The sequence below is a fragment of the Eumetopias jubatus genome, unplaced genomic scaffold (assembly GCF_037043125.1).
Source record: "Eumetopias jubatus isolate StellerSeaLion01/CBP00866 unplaced genomic scaffold, mEumJub1_p1.0 scaffold_11, whole genome shotgun sequence".
In the NCBI taxonomy this organism is placed as follows: Eukaryota; Metazoa; Chordata; class Mammalia; order Carnivora; family Otariidae; genus Eumetopias; species Eumetopias jubatus.
Genome location: NW_028274817.1, coordinates 36,165,891 through 36,181,656, shown reverse-complemented (window position 1 = coordinate 36,181,656; position 15,766 = coordinate 36,165,891). Strand labels below are relative to the sequence as shown.

The window sequence follows — 15,766 nt, the reverse complement described above, 5'->3', positions numbered from 1 at the left end:
CATTCTGTACCTGACCTCTTTTGCTACAGAAAGTACGGGATTAAGTTCAGCCCCATTGCCAGCAGTTTCGGAAGAAGGACGAGACTGAAAGACAAGGGTGGGGTTGGAGGCAGCATAAAATGAAGTCAAGAAGAATGGCGGATCAATGGTCTCACCAGCAGGACCGCCGAGCTGGCCACAATGCTTAGCGCTGACACCCAACTGAAGGTGTCTGAGACCCAAATTCGGTGAGAAGGGCATGTGGTTGATGGCTGCAAATTTAGTCATTCTCAACGTCCTACCACAATAAAAAATGAGGGCGGACAAAAGGAGGAAATTCACAACACAGAAGACGGAGACTGGCATCATCTGTCGGGATATGGAAGGAATCTCACTTCCTATAAAGCAGATAGAGCTCGATGGCAAAAATTCTTCTTAGTTTTTTTTTTTTTTTTTACGTTTTTATTTAAATTCCAGTGAGTGAACCTACAGCACAATAGGAGTTTCAGGTGTACAAACATAGTGAATTCACACTTCCTTACAACACCTGGCGCTCTTCACAACAGGTGCCCTCCTGAATCCCCATCCTCTACTTCACCCACCCTCGGGGTCCATATGAACCCACAAACTGGGAAGCCCATCCTCTCTTGCAGGAGTGCTGCTTGTTTTGAGATATCCAGAGTATTGTTCTCCACCCCACCCACAATCCTTCCACACGCCTTCAGAAATGGCAGCATCTAGAAAATGACAGGACCCGAGAATAAAGCACACAGACATCACTTCAACTCGCTGCTGAGGGTGTGTTGGTGATCTGGGGGCATGCAAGTCAGAAGCAGTGCTGGGAGGTTCATATTGGCCATTTTATTATGTCCCCACCAACACCTTCCTCACACCTTCCCTATCCTTGGTTTTGCCCCATAATTCCCTAGGCTCTGGCCTTCTATACAGTCCTTATTGAGAACTAATTCCACAGGTTTAAAAAAATCATTCAAATGTTATATACTGCAAAACGAATTGATGCTCATTGGAAAGCATCCAATGATACAGAACAGAGAGAGTAAAAAATCATGCCCTCCCTTTCCCCCTACCCACTTCCACCCCTGAGATTACCACTCGTAATGTGTTGGTATATGACCTTCCAGATCTTTCCGTATGCATTCACATTCATGCACACACACACAAGTTTTACATAAGGAAATGATAGTAGAAGTTGTATCGTGCACCTTGCTTTGTTCAAATAACGTATCTTGGGGATCCCTCCATTCGAGTACTCTTCGACGTCCTGCATTCTTTTTAACAACAGCACCAGGCCCCACAGATTGGGTGTATTCAACCAAGCCCCTGTTGCTTATGTTTGGGTTCCTTCCATTTGTTTTGCTCTTAGGAAAATAATGCTGCATTGAATGCCCCATACACTTTTTTATACAGGGGTCCAGTGAATGCCCGTGTATGTACTGTGGACGCCTTTGTACATTTTGTACATTTTCATAAATCCTTCAGTATGATAGATTCCTTGAACTAGAACATCTCCTTTTCAGATTTTAAGACATTTGAGGTACGGCTGTACTTCGACATACGTTTTTGAGAGAGGGATGGCATTTTGTCAGTTACTTTGAAATACACAGGGACAAGAGATGCTGTTGCTATACACAGAGAGGCTTTCTGTGAGGTTAGCCCTGAGAATGGGAATGAGATAATGCAGGGTGGGGAAGGAGTATGCAGCCTGCTACCTTTTCTCTCTTGCAGCTGTATGACTGAGAGCCTAAGGCTTAGGAAAGGCTTTATGGAGACCTGTCCACAGTACCTCTGCCGAAAGGATGGGCGGACCTACCTTACAGTCCCACCGAAGGTCCTCACTACCAAGGACAGAGGTAGTGACCTGTCTTCTTTCCAGAAGACAAAGATTTGGCAAGCCATCCCGAAAGGCTAACAATTTCTGATCTATGTGGGGGTACCTAAGGGCTGGGGCTGTGATTTCTTTGTGTTCATGTCCTGGCCCTAGTTACCAATTATACAGTGTACTTAAATGGCTAGAGGTTGGTGATAATGCCATTTAATTTTCTGAGTAAAGGGAAAGAGCAATGGTGTTAGAAATGGGCCCTTTTATGGAGTTGCTGGGATAATAGCCATGGAGAGAGGAAAGTTTGGCCTGGTGCTGTGGAGGGTTGAATTATTTGAACTATTCACACTTACTGCTTCTCTGTTGGCAGGTTGCCGGAAGATATCACCATCAGAATGTTCCCACGACAATTCTCCATCCCCTGTTTATTATAAAATAAAGAAAGAGTCATACATACATAGAAGGGAAAACCATCACCCTTGTGACCTAGCCACGTTTTTGGTTCTATGATCCCAAATTTCTCCAGACTTTTAACTGTTGTTAAGATGGCTATCCTTCCGGGCACCTGGGTGGCTCAGTCGGTTGGGTGTCTGACTCTTGATTTCGGCTCAGGTTATGATCTCAGGGTCGTGAAATGGAGCCCCGCACCAGGCTCCACGCTGTGTGTGAAGCCTGCTTAAGATTCTCTCTCTGCCACTCCCCCGTCTCTCTGTCTCTGTCTCTGTCTCTGTCTCCCTCCCGGAAAAAAAAAAAAATGGCTGTCCCTCACAAAGTGACCCTGAGAAATTTCTCTCTGGGTCTGCCTCATTTTTCAAAAACAACTCTGAAGAAAGTTGACACTTTTTGAAAGAGCCCATCCATTCACACTGGACAAAATTTGGGAAACAAAAGGGAAAATAATAACTTTCCACTGTGATATAGCCATCAGCCTCACCTTTGCTTATTTTATTCCAGTGACAGTTAAGTATTTCACAGGTCGTACATAACTTGTGTTTAAACTACACTTCAAAAATGAGAGTTTCGAGGATTAGGTCTGTCATAATTTGTTAAATTCACCCTTACGTCTCTGAGAAGTTATGACCTGGTCTGAAAGTTAAGGTAAAACTTCTGGTGGCTGGAATGTTTACGTAACTGATACCCAAGATGTACTCCTCTGTTTTTGCCTGAGATTCCTTCTTTTGGGTCTGTGTGTTCTAGTCTCTGAACAGTGAACACCTATCATTGCCTCATTGTCAGAGTACTGCTAGTAGGAGGAAGATCCTACTTTTAGCCTTCAGAACAACACAGCACAGACAGTGATATTCCTCAGCCGATTAAAGATCACAAACCACAGGACAATTTCCTAGGTTATTACCTTGTGTTATCGATGACCAAGCGAGCTGATGGGAAGGGCTTGGTCTTACTCTTGGTATCAGTGAAACCACGTATTTCACGGGATAACGGGAAATTCCAGAAAGTATCAGCGTTAAGAATTTTCTATTTGAATTTATCCCTCGAGCTTTCAAAATCTGCTTGGACATAGTAACATGTTACGGGTTCAAGGAGGTGGTAGTACTATGAGGGAAAATTAGGTAATATCATTGGGTTTTAGGACTTGCAAAATACCCCAAAATTCCTTTGATAGCAATATTATCAGGTAGTGATATGTAACGAAGTTATGGCTTTAACTCTTCATGATGTAAAGATCATCTCATGGAAAAAAAAATAATGCGTGGTCAAGATGTGCTTGGGAGAGGGGTGCCGGGTGGCTCAGTCGGTTAAGCATCTGCCTTCTGCTCAGGTCATGATCCCAGAGTCCCCGGATCGAGCCCCACGTCAGGTTCCCCGCTCAGTGGGGAGTCTGCTTCTCCCTCTGCCCCTCCCCTCTCTCATGTTCTCTCATTCTCTCTCTCAAATAAATAAAATCTTTAAAAAAAGATGCACTTGGGAGATATGGACTAGGTGAGTGATCAGTTAAGATATAATCATGGAAAGCTTCCTAAAAGAATCAGTCATGTCTTTAGAAGTAGACACTATAGGGCATAAACATACGGTGATGTGGGCAGAGGGGAGCCTGACCGAAGGGAATGGCATTTGCAAAGGAGCAGAGCTTTGGAAACAGTGAGGAACACACTGGAGACAGCCAGCAAGGTGTGGCTGGAGTAGAAAGTTCAGATGTCAAACAAGAGAAATGGGGATGGTGGAGAGAAAGAAAGGAAGGGGGGGAGTGGGTGAAGAGAGAGGTAAGGAGGGAGGGAGACTGGTTGTTGATGTAAATAAGGGTGGTAAATAATTGCTGTATAGACTTCAGAAAGAGGCTAAAGAATTCACATTTATCTTGCAACCAATTTTTATGTAGAGGTTCCTACAGTAAAAGATGGTGATTTGTGGCAGCTTCTCCTGGTGATGGAGTGTCCCCTACCTGGGGAGCACCTGGAATCTGGGAGGCCAAACAAGAGGCTGTTGTAGTAACATGTGACAGGCCCTGAGAATCTCTGCAATCATGGAGAAGGGGCAAACCAGACTACTTCAGATAAAAAGGCCATGATAAGATCCCAACGGGAGATCTGATAACAGAGGAGGATGGCAAAAGAGCATACAGTGTGAAAGGAGGCTAAGGTGGGGGTGGTGGCGGGAGGGCCCCTGGGTGGCTCGGCTGGTTGAACATCTGACTCTCGATTTCAGCTCAGGTCATGATCTCAGGGTCCTGGGATCGAGCCCTGCATCTGCTGGGCTCCATGCTCAGAGGGGAGTCTGCTTGAGGATTCTCTCTCCCTCTCCTTCTGCCCCTCTCCCCTGCTCTCTCTCTCTCTCCCTCTCTCAAGTAAATAAATAAATCTTTAAAAACATTTAAAATGAAAGGATGCTAGCCTTGCAAATTTGAACAGCTGGGAAATGGCACTGCCCTTGACAGTGAATGAGTAGGGATGAACTTAAATGTACTTGGTCCCTTTTCGCTGGCAGTGGTGAGTCTAAGCTTTGTCGTGAGCCAGATGAAAATAGGGGACCAGAGAGAAGACGGGAAACCAGAAGAGATTCACCAGCAAACGGCAGAACACAACGGAAAAGCTATAGGATGTGTTTTCGAGCCTAATCTAAGTAGCCCAAAGAGAACAATCACAAAAGAAAAATGCTAGAAGAGCTTTCCTCACCAAACACGCCCTTTGCAAACATAGATTTAATGGTTGGTACTGACATGGAAGGTTTACTTAGCATGACCCTCTGAGAAGTTCCATTTATTGCATTTAGACCCTAGAGTCTTGAACGGGCTTTTAGACAGTGTCTTGAAATACTTAGAGTCCAGGCAGAATCCCAAAGCAGGTAGTCCCTGTTAAGTGAGCAGAGAGGTGAGATGGCACGGGAGCGGATGGCTAATGTCCTGCAACCCAAGTTCAGAGGAACGTGTCACAACACCTAAGCACTCATAGGCAGGGATCAATTGGAATGATTTCACCTCAATTATAAACTCCTGGAGCCATTACTTCTGTATATATCTTCTCAAGTAAGAATGACTACTATATCGGTTGCCTTTGAGCTTTTGACGTCATCGAAATGGCATTCGCTAAGCTGGAATGTTCTGTATGCAAGGAGTCATTCTATATAATTTGAACCATAGTTAAACTGGAAGAATCTTCTTCGGCATTCACATTTTGTTCAGCTGTGACCTGGGCCAAATCTGTCTGGAGAGCTGATTATAGGTCTGTCCATTTACCATCTCAGACACTATAGTTTAGATATATTGAAGATATATCTAAGGGACAAAATACAACAAAGAAAAAAAAATTAGCACCAGTACCCTAAAACCTGTTCTGTTGCCTTTTTTTTTTTCTCTCTCTCCTGATTTTCTGGACAAATTATCTCAAAAGGGAGCTTCTTTTTTCAGCCAAGGCTTTATTTAAAAAACAAAAAACAAAAACAAAACAAAACAAAAAAACACTGATTCTAATGGAGACAGATGGATTCTAGTTAATTCCGAGAAGCAACAAGATGTAATTTTAACCAATTTTTAAAACCAAAATGAAAAACAACTCTAGTGTACTGTATGTCAAACAATATTCGTTTAACCTTAAAAGCCACATGTGTTGTTTATTCAAACCTCAATTATATTCTGAGTGGTACCCTATGGAGCTAAAATGGCTTGGCTTTCTGGTAATGAGAGAAATGGGGAACAAGCATTTGAAAAATGGTCAAAAGCTAGGCTACAATTCAGACTGTTTATAACTCCCATTGCTTCCATTAATCTCTGGCTAGCTTGAGTAAGTCACAGAAGTAAACCCTGTCCTCTCAAAAGGACTAAGTGTACAATGAGATTATTAGATATCCATAAAGATAAGCCTCAGAAAGCAAAACTACGCCAGCATGTGGCCACATCTGAACCACACATAACATCATAAATAGCGTGTCCCATAGGTCCCGATGGATCTGGGACAACCCAGTTTCACGCCTCTTTTTCTGGCAGGCATAATTACTAAGATGGCCCTCTCACTTTCAAAAGTGTCTTGGTTTGGATGAGAAGATACGCAGTCGCTCTAATCATAAGGCACATGGAAAGGAAATGAATCCCCGAGACCGGGGAGGGGTTGGGGGGAGTGGGGAGTGATCCCTGTGACAAGGGAAAGTGATCTCTGTACTTCCAGAGGAACGTGTCGAAATCAGCAGAATCAGGGCAAGTAGTGAAAGGGCTTTTGAGGGAAATCAGGAGAGTGCGGAGAGGAAGAAAGCGATTGTCCTATCTCTGAGACCTACTGTGTGCCAGGTTCTGGGGTGGGCCACTTGATAGCCAGGAGAGAATACTCAAGCTGGAGAGGAAAGACAGAGTGGAAGCAGATGACTTGGGGGGCCTCTGCCAAACATCCAATTCTATAAATTCTGTTGAGAGGGAGCAAGCATGCTGAAATTTGAGCGAAGCTTTGAAGAACCTGGGTAGAAGGATTCCCCGCTGGTAGACCTTGGAGCTAACAACAACGATATATAGTACTGCGAGAAGTCCCCCAGTGTTTTGTAGATAGTCATGTTTTCTAGAAAATACTTTGCTGTCAAATAGAGCACTTTATTCTTGGGGCTGTCAATACAAGCTCTTAGAATTTTCAACAAACTATGTGCTTGAGAAACACTAAGACACAGACCAGGGGGAGCTCCTGCCAAGAGTAGCTAGCCAAATCTGAAGAAGAGTACAAACGCATTTATCCAGAAAAATCAGAAATACATACTTTTTAAAAAGAGCATTATGGGAGACGCGTGTGTTTGCGAGAGCAAATCCTGGGGAGGCAACAGAGAAGCTATTAGCTGGATGGTACCCACAACCCACACTCTGCTCTTTCAGTGGCTACGTAGATCCAAGTTGACAGTTAGAAATGGGGTCTTTGGGTCATCCCCATAAATCTGCTGGAAGCGTTACCATACCTGGCCCCGGGGAACAGAGTTGTCACGAAGTCTGTTCCCCCCAGTGGCCTCAGAGTTCAGAGTCCCCAGAGTTGCTCCGTATCCCCAAGTTGAGAGGCAACAGGACAGTCATGGCTAAGAGAACAGCCCATGCCCGCTAGACTGCCTGGGTCCAAACCCTGGCTCTGCTCCTTCTTGCCTGGGTGACTTCAGGCACGTGATGAACCCCTCTGAGCCTTAGTTTCCTTATTGCTAAAATGGAGACGATAACAACCTAGGCCGGAGGGTGGTGGGGATGAAATGGGTTAGTGTGCGCAAAGAGCTTAGAACGGGGCCTGGCCCACCAAGTGTCATTCCCCCTCTTCTTCTCATCTTTTCCCTCCACTTCGTCCTCCTTCTCCTCGAGAGTAGCTTCCCATGGGGAAAACCCAACTTAAGGACTCCCGTGAGCATGCGAGGTGTCTAACAAGGCAATCGGCTCCGGATTAAACAAACAAATGAAGCCTAGCAGTAAGAAAAACATTTACGCCTGCGCATAGGAAAGGGAGTCCTTTCATTTTGAAATCATTCCATTCGGAAAGCCAGGATCCTGGATGCAGAAAACAAAAAACAAAAAACAAAAAACAAACAAAAAAACAATGGCCACGAGAATGCTTTCAGCTCATTCCTTCTGAACTGGCTGAGATTCTCTCATCATTATGCTAGCCGTCTCCTTACTGTCCTCTTTGTCAGAGAGGTGGTTGAGTTTCAGTGAAATCCCTCGTTCTCTCTTGGTTTAAAATGAGGCTGAAGAGGACAGATATCTGCTTCATTGGGAGAGAGTGCAATTTTATAGTCCCAAAGTGGAGTGGTCAAAGTCCAAGTACCCAAAATAAAGAGAGTCCCAAGCTACCACATCCATACATGGAAAACAACAAGCCGATGGAGAAGGGAAGCTCAGAGATCTAGCAACGTTTACTGCTGGTAAACCTGGGAATGAATGGAAAGCAGTCGGTTTAAGGTCCTTCAGTCCACAAATACTGCACTAGCCCCCTGGCCCTATATCCAAAAAGGACTGGGATGTCTGGCGGGACTAGGGGACACGGGGCTGGTTTTAATGGCTAAAGCCAAGGAGTAAGTGGATATAGTCCTTCCAGTGATTTGCTTGAATAACTGGATCCTGGTATCCACTGTCCACTTCACCCGGGCTATGGAGACTTGGACTTGTTAAGTTCTTACTGTTGTGTGACAGAGGTAATATTCAAATCTGACCTCCCCTGCCTGACATGGCTCCTCTCACTCACATTTCTTTTCCCCTCTCTTTAGGCTGTCAGTTGACAAATCAGACTAATTTCTAGAAATACCCGGGTCTAGACACATGAAGACTATTCCAGTGAGAATAATGGACACAGGCAGTCATGGCATCCCTTGGAGTACTTAAAAGGACAGGGCTGGAGGAAGAGTGGCTTTAACCTGTGAAGAAATACTTGCTCTGACATGCTTCGCTGGCGATTCCTTATTTTCCTTGTAAAACCAGACAACTATAGACATGAAAAAACCCCCAATCCCAGAGCAGGATGGGGGCATTTCTTCCACATGGCCAATCAGGAATCGGGGCTATTCGTTTGTTAAGCTCAGTATGAAAGTCAATGCGGTCTTATCCGTGGTCTGAAGGGCTTTCTAAGAAGAAACATTCTAGACCTAAGAGACACGCCAAGAAGGAACACGATGAGCACGGTGGGTGGGAGGGCTGGGCGCATCAGCAAGCACGTGGGGGTGAATTCTGAGCACAGGGGATGGAGAGAGAACAAAAGAAAGCTGGAAAGTTTCTATGGAAAAAGAAAGGTTCTGGTGGGGATTTAGAAGAAGAGAGGAAGGCCTGGGGGGGATATCTCTCGGATGGTCCCACCTTCATGAACATGAACGGGTCACCTGAGGACAGGGCTCAGTAGTGGTGGTCAGACTCTTCTATCACTCTGAAAAGATCAGGGTGTTTCAGCACATTTCGAAGTTTAGGTGAGAGCACAGCACCTCAAAAACCATAAGTGATGGAGTTCATTTTGATATTTTTTTTGAGAAGTGTGGCTCACTAACGATGTTTCCTTCCTTATCATTATGACCCAGCGATGGTAGTGTTTCTGCAGGAAATGCGGACAAAAGCAAAAACAATGCTAGACTGAGACATGAGCGTCTACATTTGGAGGTGCTGTTATTTTCTCCAGTTTTGTTTGATTTTGAGAACTTTGAAAACTTGGGTAGATTTTTATGATGTTAAAAAAAATGAACTACCTTGTGCACCACTTCCCTCAAGATCTCTGGGTTCCAGCCAAGATAGCATTTCAGGTGTAATTTTGCTGTTTTATTGGAAAGAGAAATCAAGAGTCTTAGGTAAAAGGGCACTTGTCTTGAGTACTGACAAACTGCTTTTAAACAGTTGCTTCCAGTTTTCAGTTACCTTGTGGAAGTTCATAGAAGTAGCTCAATTTCATAAAAAGAGATTCAATTTTCTCCTTCAACTCTTTGCAAACGTGTTGGATAAATGAGCTTGGGTTGTGTACGTTGGGAGTTCAGTCATCTCTCCTGCCTCCCTAGCTAGGACTGTACGTGGAGTGCTGTCAAGAGTTTTCAGAGCTGTAGCTCTCTTTCTTTTTAATAAATCCACCATAAGCTATGCTTAATTCTATGCTAGGGGACACAGAGGAAGAAAGTGTTCCTTTCTCAGTTAAGGAGCGAAGACCCATGAAACAATGAACAATACAAGAAAACATTTAAATGCTGGGCTCTATAAACCAGACTGAGCCCTGAAAGTGGTCCAAGAAGGAGCTCAAGGAGGACTACAGTTATCAGGTCGGGCTCTTTAGAATGGGTGCGACTCAGGCTGGGCTCTTGAAAGATGGGTAGGATCGTAATCTGCAGAAGAGAGGAGGGAAGCTATTCCAAGCTTGGGTGGTGGTGGGGGGTAAGAGCTAAGAGAGGCACATAACAGGAGTGAAAGTGGGAAGGAACATGGCATATTTGAGGACAAAGAGAACAGGCAGCCTGGAGTAGAAGGTGTGTGTGGGTTGGTGTCAGACAAACGAGGATGAGTAATAGGTTAAGGAAGGGTCAGCTTGCTTTATAGAGCACCTTTAAAAACAATCTGAAGACACTGGATAATGTGGTAAGACATGGTAGGCACTGACCAACACGATCAAGTAGTTGCATAAGAAGAAAAGCCTGGACTCGAGTAGTATGTGCGTGTACAATGGAGGAAGAACAGTCATAGGCTCCTGCAGCCCGAGGTGGCCAGCTTCATGGGGAGATCAGAAGTCAGGGATCCTGGGAATGTAAGACTGTCATTGGCTATGTCCCTAACCTTTGAGTCCTACCTCCCTTGCCCTGGGGTGCAGGGAGCAAGAGAAACGTGGTGTGCATTGAGGCTGGAGGGACAGCCCTAGGAATCTTCTTTCACCTCCCTCACGAGGTCTACCCCTCTTCATTAGTCGCTTGTCCAACCCCTTTCCCTGTAGCACCTGGCACAGTTGCCATTTCATATCTACTCATGTCATTATTTGATAAATGTGTCTTCCCCACTACACTCCGCAAGGGCAGGTCCCTTGTTTGTTTCGTTCACCATTTTATCTCCAGCACCAGCACAGCGCTCGGTACTCGGGGGTTGCTCCAGAAATGTCTGCTGGGTGAAAGAAGGTAGACATTTCCATTCTTTCAGCCTATAAGGAGAGAGCGGTGGGACAAAGGTGTTCCCCTGTGGTTGCGAGTGGGTAGGTTGAGGCCACGATGGGAAGAGCCGGGCAGTATGGTTACTCTTCTAGGATTAGCTGCCTGTGCCAACGTGTCACGCATGTTCTCTCTCCCCCTCTACGCCCTTGCCCTAGGAGAGGTCCCTTGTCACGTTCCCATGAATGGCTCCCACCAGGGAGTGTAAGAGCTTGGGACTCTAGAGCCAGGCTGACAAGGTTCGAATTCTAGCTCTGCCACTCACTGCCACATATCCTTGGGCCAATCATGTAGCTTCTCCGCCTCAGTCTCCTCATCCATAAAATGGGGCTAATAACAGTTCTAACTTTGTTGGGAGGCTTAAACAAGGTATTACGCACGTAAGTACTTAGACCACAGCCTGGCACAGAGTAAGTGTGACGTATGTACACTGTCTACATGGGCTTGGCTCTCAATACAGCGAAGAGCCTATCCCCCAAACCTCTCCCTTGTCTAGAGTCCAAGTACATAGCCTTCCCCTTTGCTTTGGCAAGGTAGGCAGGAGACGGGAAGCAGAAATGATAAGCGGTAGATGGGGAAGTTGGGGGTGGGTTTGGGTTTGAGGCTTGCCTGCCCAGAATGTGGCAGTTGTGTGAGAATTTTCTTCTGATCAAGTTTCCCTTCAGGTTCCAGTGGCTGTTTGCGTGCCACTTCCAGTCCAGATGAGGTTTGCTCAAGTGCCAGCAAGGACATGCCCCCTGCCAATGTTCTCCTGACCACCCCAGCCTCAAGGACGGGTCTAAATCCCCGAGGCTGGGGTTGAGATCCAGTCCATGGCTCAGACTGCCATGTGACCCAGGAAGAGAGGCGCGCACCCGTGTCTGGGGATGGTGCAGAGAGCCTGTGTCAATGGGGCCCTTTATGTGCACGTCTGCAAGTTCAGCACTCAAAAGGTTATTTCTTCTGCAGTATTTTGCCTGCAAGTAGGGTGGTCAGCATAGGGGAGAAGTGTGTCTGCATTCCCTGCTGTAGGAGTAATATGCTTATGCAAGATAGACCTTTGTAGAAACATCGTTTCAGCAGAAAAAATAAATAATGAGGTGCTTCCAAAATTAGCACTTTAAAGGAGATTCAATCACATTCTACACAACTGAAAGATGTAAAGAAATTAGGGGCAGAGAGAAAGGCATCAATTTTGTGAAAGTGGAGGATTGAGCCTTCACAGGGAAAGATGAAAGAGAAGGGTTTATTGAGGCTGGAGGAGAGATGGCGGAGAAAGAACTTCGCGAATTGGCAGGTGTGTGAAGGGACAGCGCATGATCAGGCAGAGCTCGCTTTTATGTGTTGCTTCTGAGGGCATCATAAAAGGAAAGAAAGTTAAATTGTGACAGGAGACGAGTCGAGAAGATGGTGAGTCCCAGGATCTGTTACCACAAGAGGGATGAGAAATGATGTTCTATGTGTGGAGATTAAGTAAAGAAAAAAAGGCAAGACTATCAGAGAGAGAGGAGAGGGTGCAATCATACTTAACCCCGGGCCAATACATACAATAATATTATATGAAATATAATCATTGTCTCATATGAAGCAACAACTCTGTATAAGACTTTCCCCTAGCTCTTCACGTCATCTTGGTTAATTTTTACAACCTTTCCATGGGCGATAGGTACTATAATCTCCATTTTCAGAGCTGAAAAAAAAACAAGGCTCTGTGGGGGCAAGCAGCTTGCCCGAGGTAACATTACTAGTAGCTGGGAGCTCCGTAACACCAAATCTGAGTCCTTCTGCCTTCAGAGCCTACGTCCGCTGCCCCACACCGTCTCTCAGAGGCAATAACATGTCTTTTGGCAATTTCCTTTCTCTTATGAATTGTTCTTCAGTTTAGATTTCTCACCGTATCCTTTTCCCCCAAACAAAATAATCTCAGCCTGACAAGCGGATTATAGCACCTTGTTGGTTATGTGAGCAACCGCGTGTATGCGTCTGCTCCGTACAGGCTCTCTTCCCTTCGGAGCAGACTCAAGTGACGTTGGGGCAAAGGTGGGTAGGGAGATGAGGAACAAAATACCCATCTCTTCTGGCTTAAATGTCACAGCTGTATTGATGTACAGACACGCACTGTGAGAAAGCAGGAGAGAAAGATTCAGGGCCTTCTTGGAGCACAAACCAAATCAGGCTGTGGCTAAATCCACACTGACTTGTGAAGACCACTAGAAAGAGCATATGAAAAGGGATGAGCATACACTGGTACTCAGAACAAGGTCATTTCTTCCTTTCTTTTTTTTTTTAAAAGATTTTATTTATTTATTTGACAGAGAGAGAGAGAGCACAAGCAGGGGGAGTGGGAGAGGGAGAAGCAGACTCCCTGCTGAGCAGAGAGCCCGATGTGGGACTCCATCCAAGGACCCTGGGATCATGACCTGAGCCGAAGGCAGACGCTTAAACCACTGAACGACCCAGGCACCCCAAGGTCATTTCTTCCTCAAAGAAATATTACTTATAGTGTCCTGAAGGGCAATGGGGGAGGAAAAACCACCTGGAGATCAGAAATGACCATGAACCAATGGACAGCCAGCACCACCCCTACCACAGTCTATCAGTAATTCAGAGGCAGAAGAGACAGCAATAATATATGTTAGTTGCATCTAATTCAAACTGTAATTTTGGCAGTATTTCTAAGCTAGTGTGTATTCATTCAAAGAGTGCCTACTCTGTACCTAGAGCTGGGGAGGGGTAAGAAGAGATGAACCAGAAATAGTTCCTGCCTGAAGGAGCTCAGAATTGGTAGGGAGGGTAAGACAATGGGTACACATAATTAAAAAAAAAGTTGGGGCACCTGGGTGGCTCAGTTGGTTAAGCGACTGCCTTCAGCTCAGGTCATGATCCCAGGGTCCTTGGATCAAGTCCCGCATCGGGCTTCCTGCTCGGCAGGGAGTCTGTTTCTCCCTCTGACCTTCCCCCTCTCATGTGCTCTCTCTCTCTCTCTCTCTCTCTCTCTCATTCTCTCTCTTTCAAATAAATAAATAAATAAATAATCTTAAAAAAAAAAATAACACAGTGATTAATGTTACAGGAACATCACCCAGTAAGGGCTGAGGAGTCTCAGAAAGGAGGAAGGTTTCCTCCTAACCTACAGGATTAGAAAAACAAAATGCTTCATGGAATAGGTGGTAGTTGGGCTGGCCTTTGGATAAGCAGGAATTCCGGGTGGAGAAATGAGGGATGGCAGTGGGAAGGCAGAGAAGAGAGAAAGGCCTTCCATCTAGTATTTACCATAATGCGGCCAGAGGACTGCCTGTGTCAGAATCTGAGGAGGCCGTGTTTGAACTACATCTTGAGAAACCTGTAGGATTTCCACAGACAGAGATGGAAGGAAAAGTATTTTCCAGAAAGAGGCCATGTTCCCTCCTCTAAGATCTTGCTGTACATGCGCAGTTCTTACTTAGGCAGCCACTTTGTTCCCTTGACCTCCCAGTTCCTTATCATGAAATGGCTGTCACTCATTCACCCCAAAGTTGGTTGCCGTATGGTCGGAAGTAGAGGCTCCGACCATTCAGAGAGTGATATCTGTTACTTTTCTACTGCTTTCAGATTTCGGACTTTTAATATGCTCAGTTTAAGTGCACTAAACTCAAACAGAAACCACTGTTCGGGGCTGCCTCCCGTCATCTATGTGGTCTCAGGAATGGATTCGCAAAGCAGAGTCTACGGACCACCTGCCTCCGAGTGGACAATGGGGTCTGCCGACATGCACATCCCGGGACCCCACCCCAAAGCCGTTGAGTCACAATCTTGCAATTGTTGTCTGAGGCTCTGGAAGTTCTCCGAGTGATTCTGAAGCGCACTACAGTTGGAGAAACCTTGAGGGGGGAGAGCGAAGGCGCGAAGGCAGGAGAGCACAGGGATACTGTGAGTAGAATCTGATGTGTGTGAATGGAAGAATGTGGGCCTAGAAAGGTAACTGAAGCTACGGTGTGGGAGGCCTTCACTGTCTGAGGCAGGGGACTGACGTGTATTCCTGGCAACAGGGAGCCATTCTTTTCAGGGGCAGAGTGAAGTGGGGGAGAGCCTGGAGTCTGGACTCACTAGCTACATCACCTTGGACAAGGCTGTTAATCTCTCTCTACCTCAGTTTCATCATCCATAAAATGGGGATACTCATCATACTCATCACACAGGGTCATCATGGGAGTAAATGAGTTCATGTCGATAAAGTATTTAGAACTGTGACTGGCGGGGTGCCTGGGCGGCTCAGTCGGTTAAGCAGCCAAATCTTGATTTCGGCTCAGGTCATGATCTCAGGGTCGTGAGATCGAGCCCCACTTGGGCTCCACGCTGAGTGTGGAGCCTGCCTGGGATTCTCTCTCTCTCCCCCTCTGCCCCTCCCCACCCGCTGCTTGCATGCTTGCACTTTCTCTAGCTCAAAAAAAAAAAAAACAAAAAACAAAAAACCTGACTGGCATTAGTAAGTACAATATGTGTCAGCACAATTTTTTTCTTAAAGTAAGCTCTATGTCCAACATGAAGCTTGAACTCATGACCCCAAGATCAAGAGTCACATGCTCTAGTGACCGAGCCAGCCACGTGCCCCAGTGCAAAGATTTCTAGGTAGAGGCGTAGTATGGTTAAGGCTGTCTTTTTGCAAGATTAAGCTAGCAGTAATGTATAGGAGTCAACTACCCATCTCCTATTAGCAAATCCTATCTTTTTTTTCCCCTCTAACTCAGTGGCTCTCAACTTTGGCTGCACATTGGAATAACCTCCCTCACCTTCCACCCCTAGCCTGGACATAAATCTATCAAGGGAATTCCAATATGCACCCCTGGTCAAGAAGCAATGCTCTCAATATGTTTCATATTGGTCTGTTTCTCATTCTTGAGTCCTCACCCTACGCAAGACGTGGTGCATAGG

The 15,766-nt window shown here is 45.7% G+C and overlaps 1 protein-coding gene across 6 annotated transcripts in view; it reads right to left on the bottom strand.

Moving 5' to 3' along the window:
• The window catches only part of CHRDL1 (chordin like 1), a 111,446-nt gene that overhangs the window by 19,019 nt on the left and 76,661 nt on the right, over positions 1-15,766 (bottom strand). For all 6 annotated transcript variants that reach the window (XM_088028944.1, XM_088028945.1, XM_088028946.1 and 3 more), the window contains one exon: positions 2,173-2,240. In XM_088028944.1, coding sequence (XP_087885070.1) covers positions 2,173-2,240 — 68 coding nt within the window. The remainder of the gene's footprint in view (positions 1-2,172; positions 2,241-15,766) is intronic.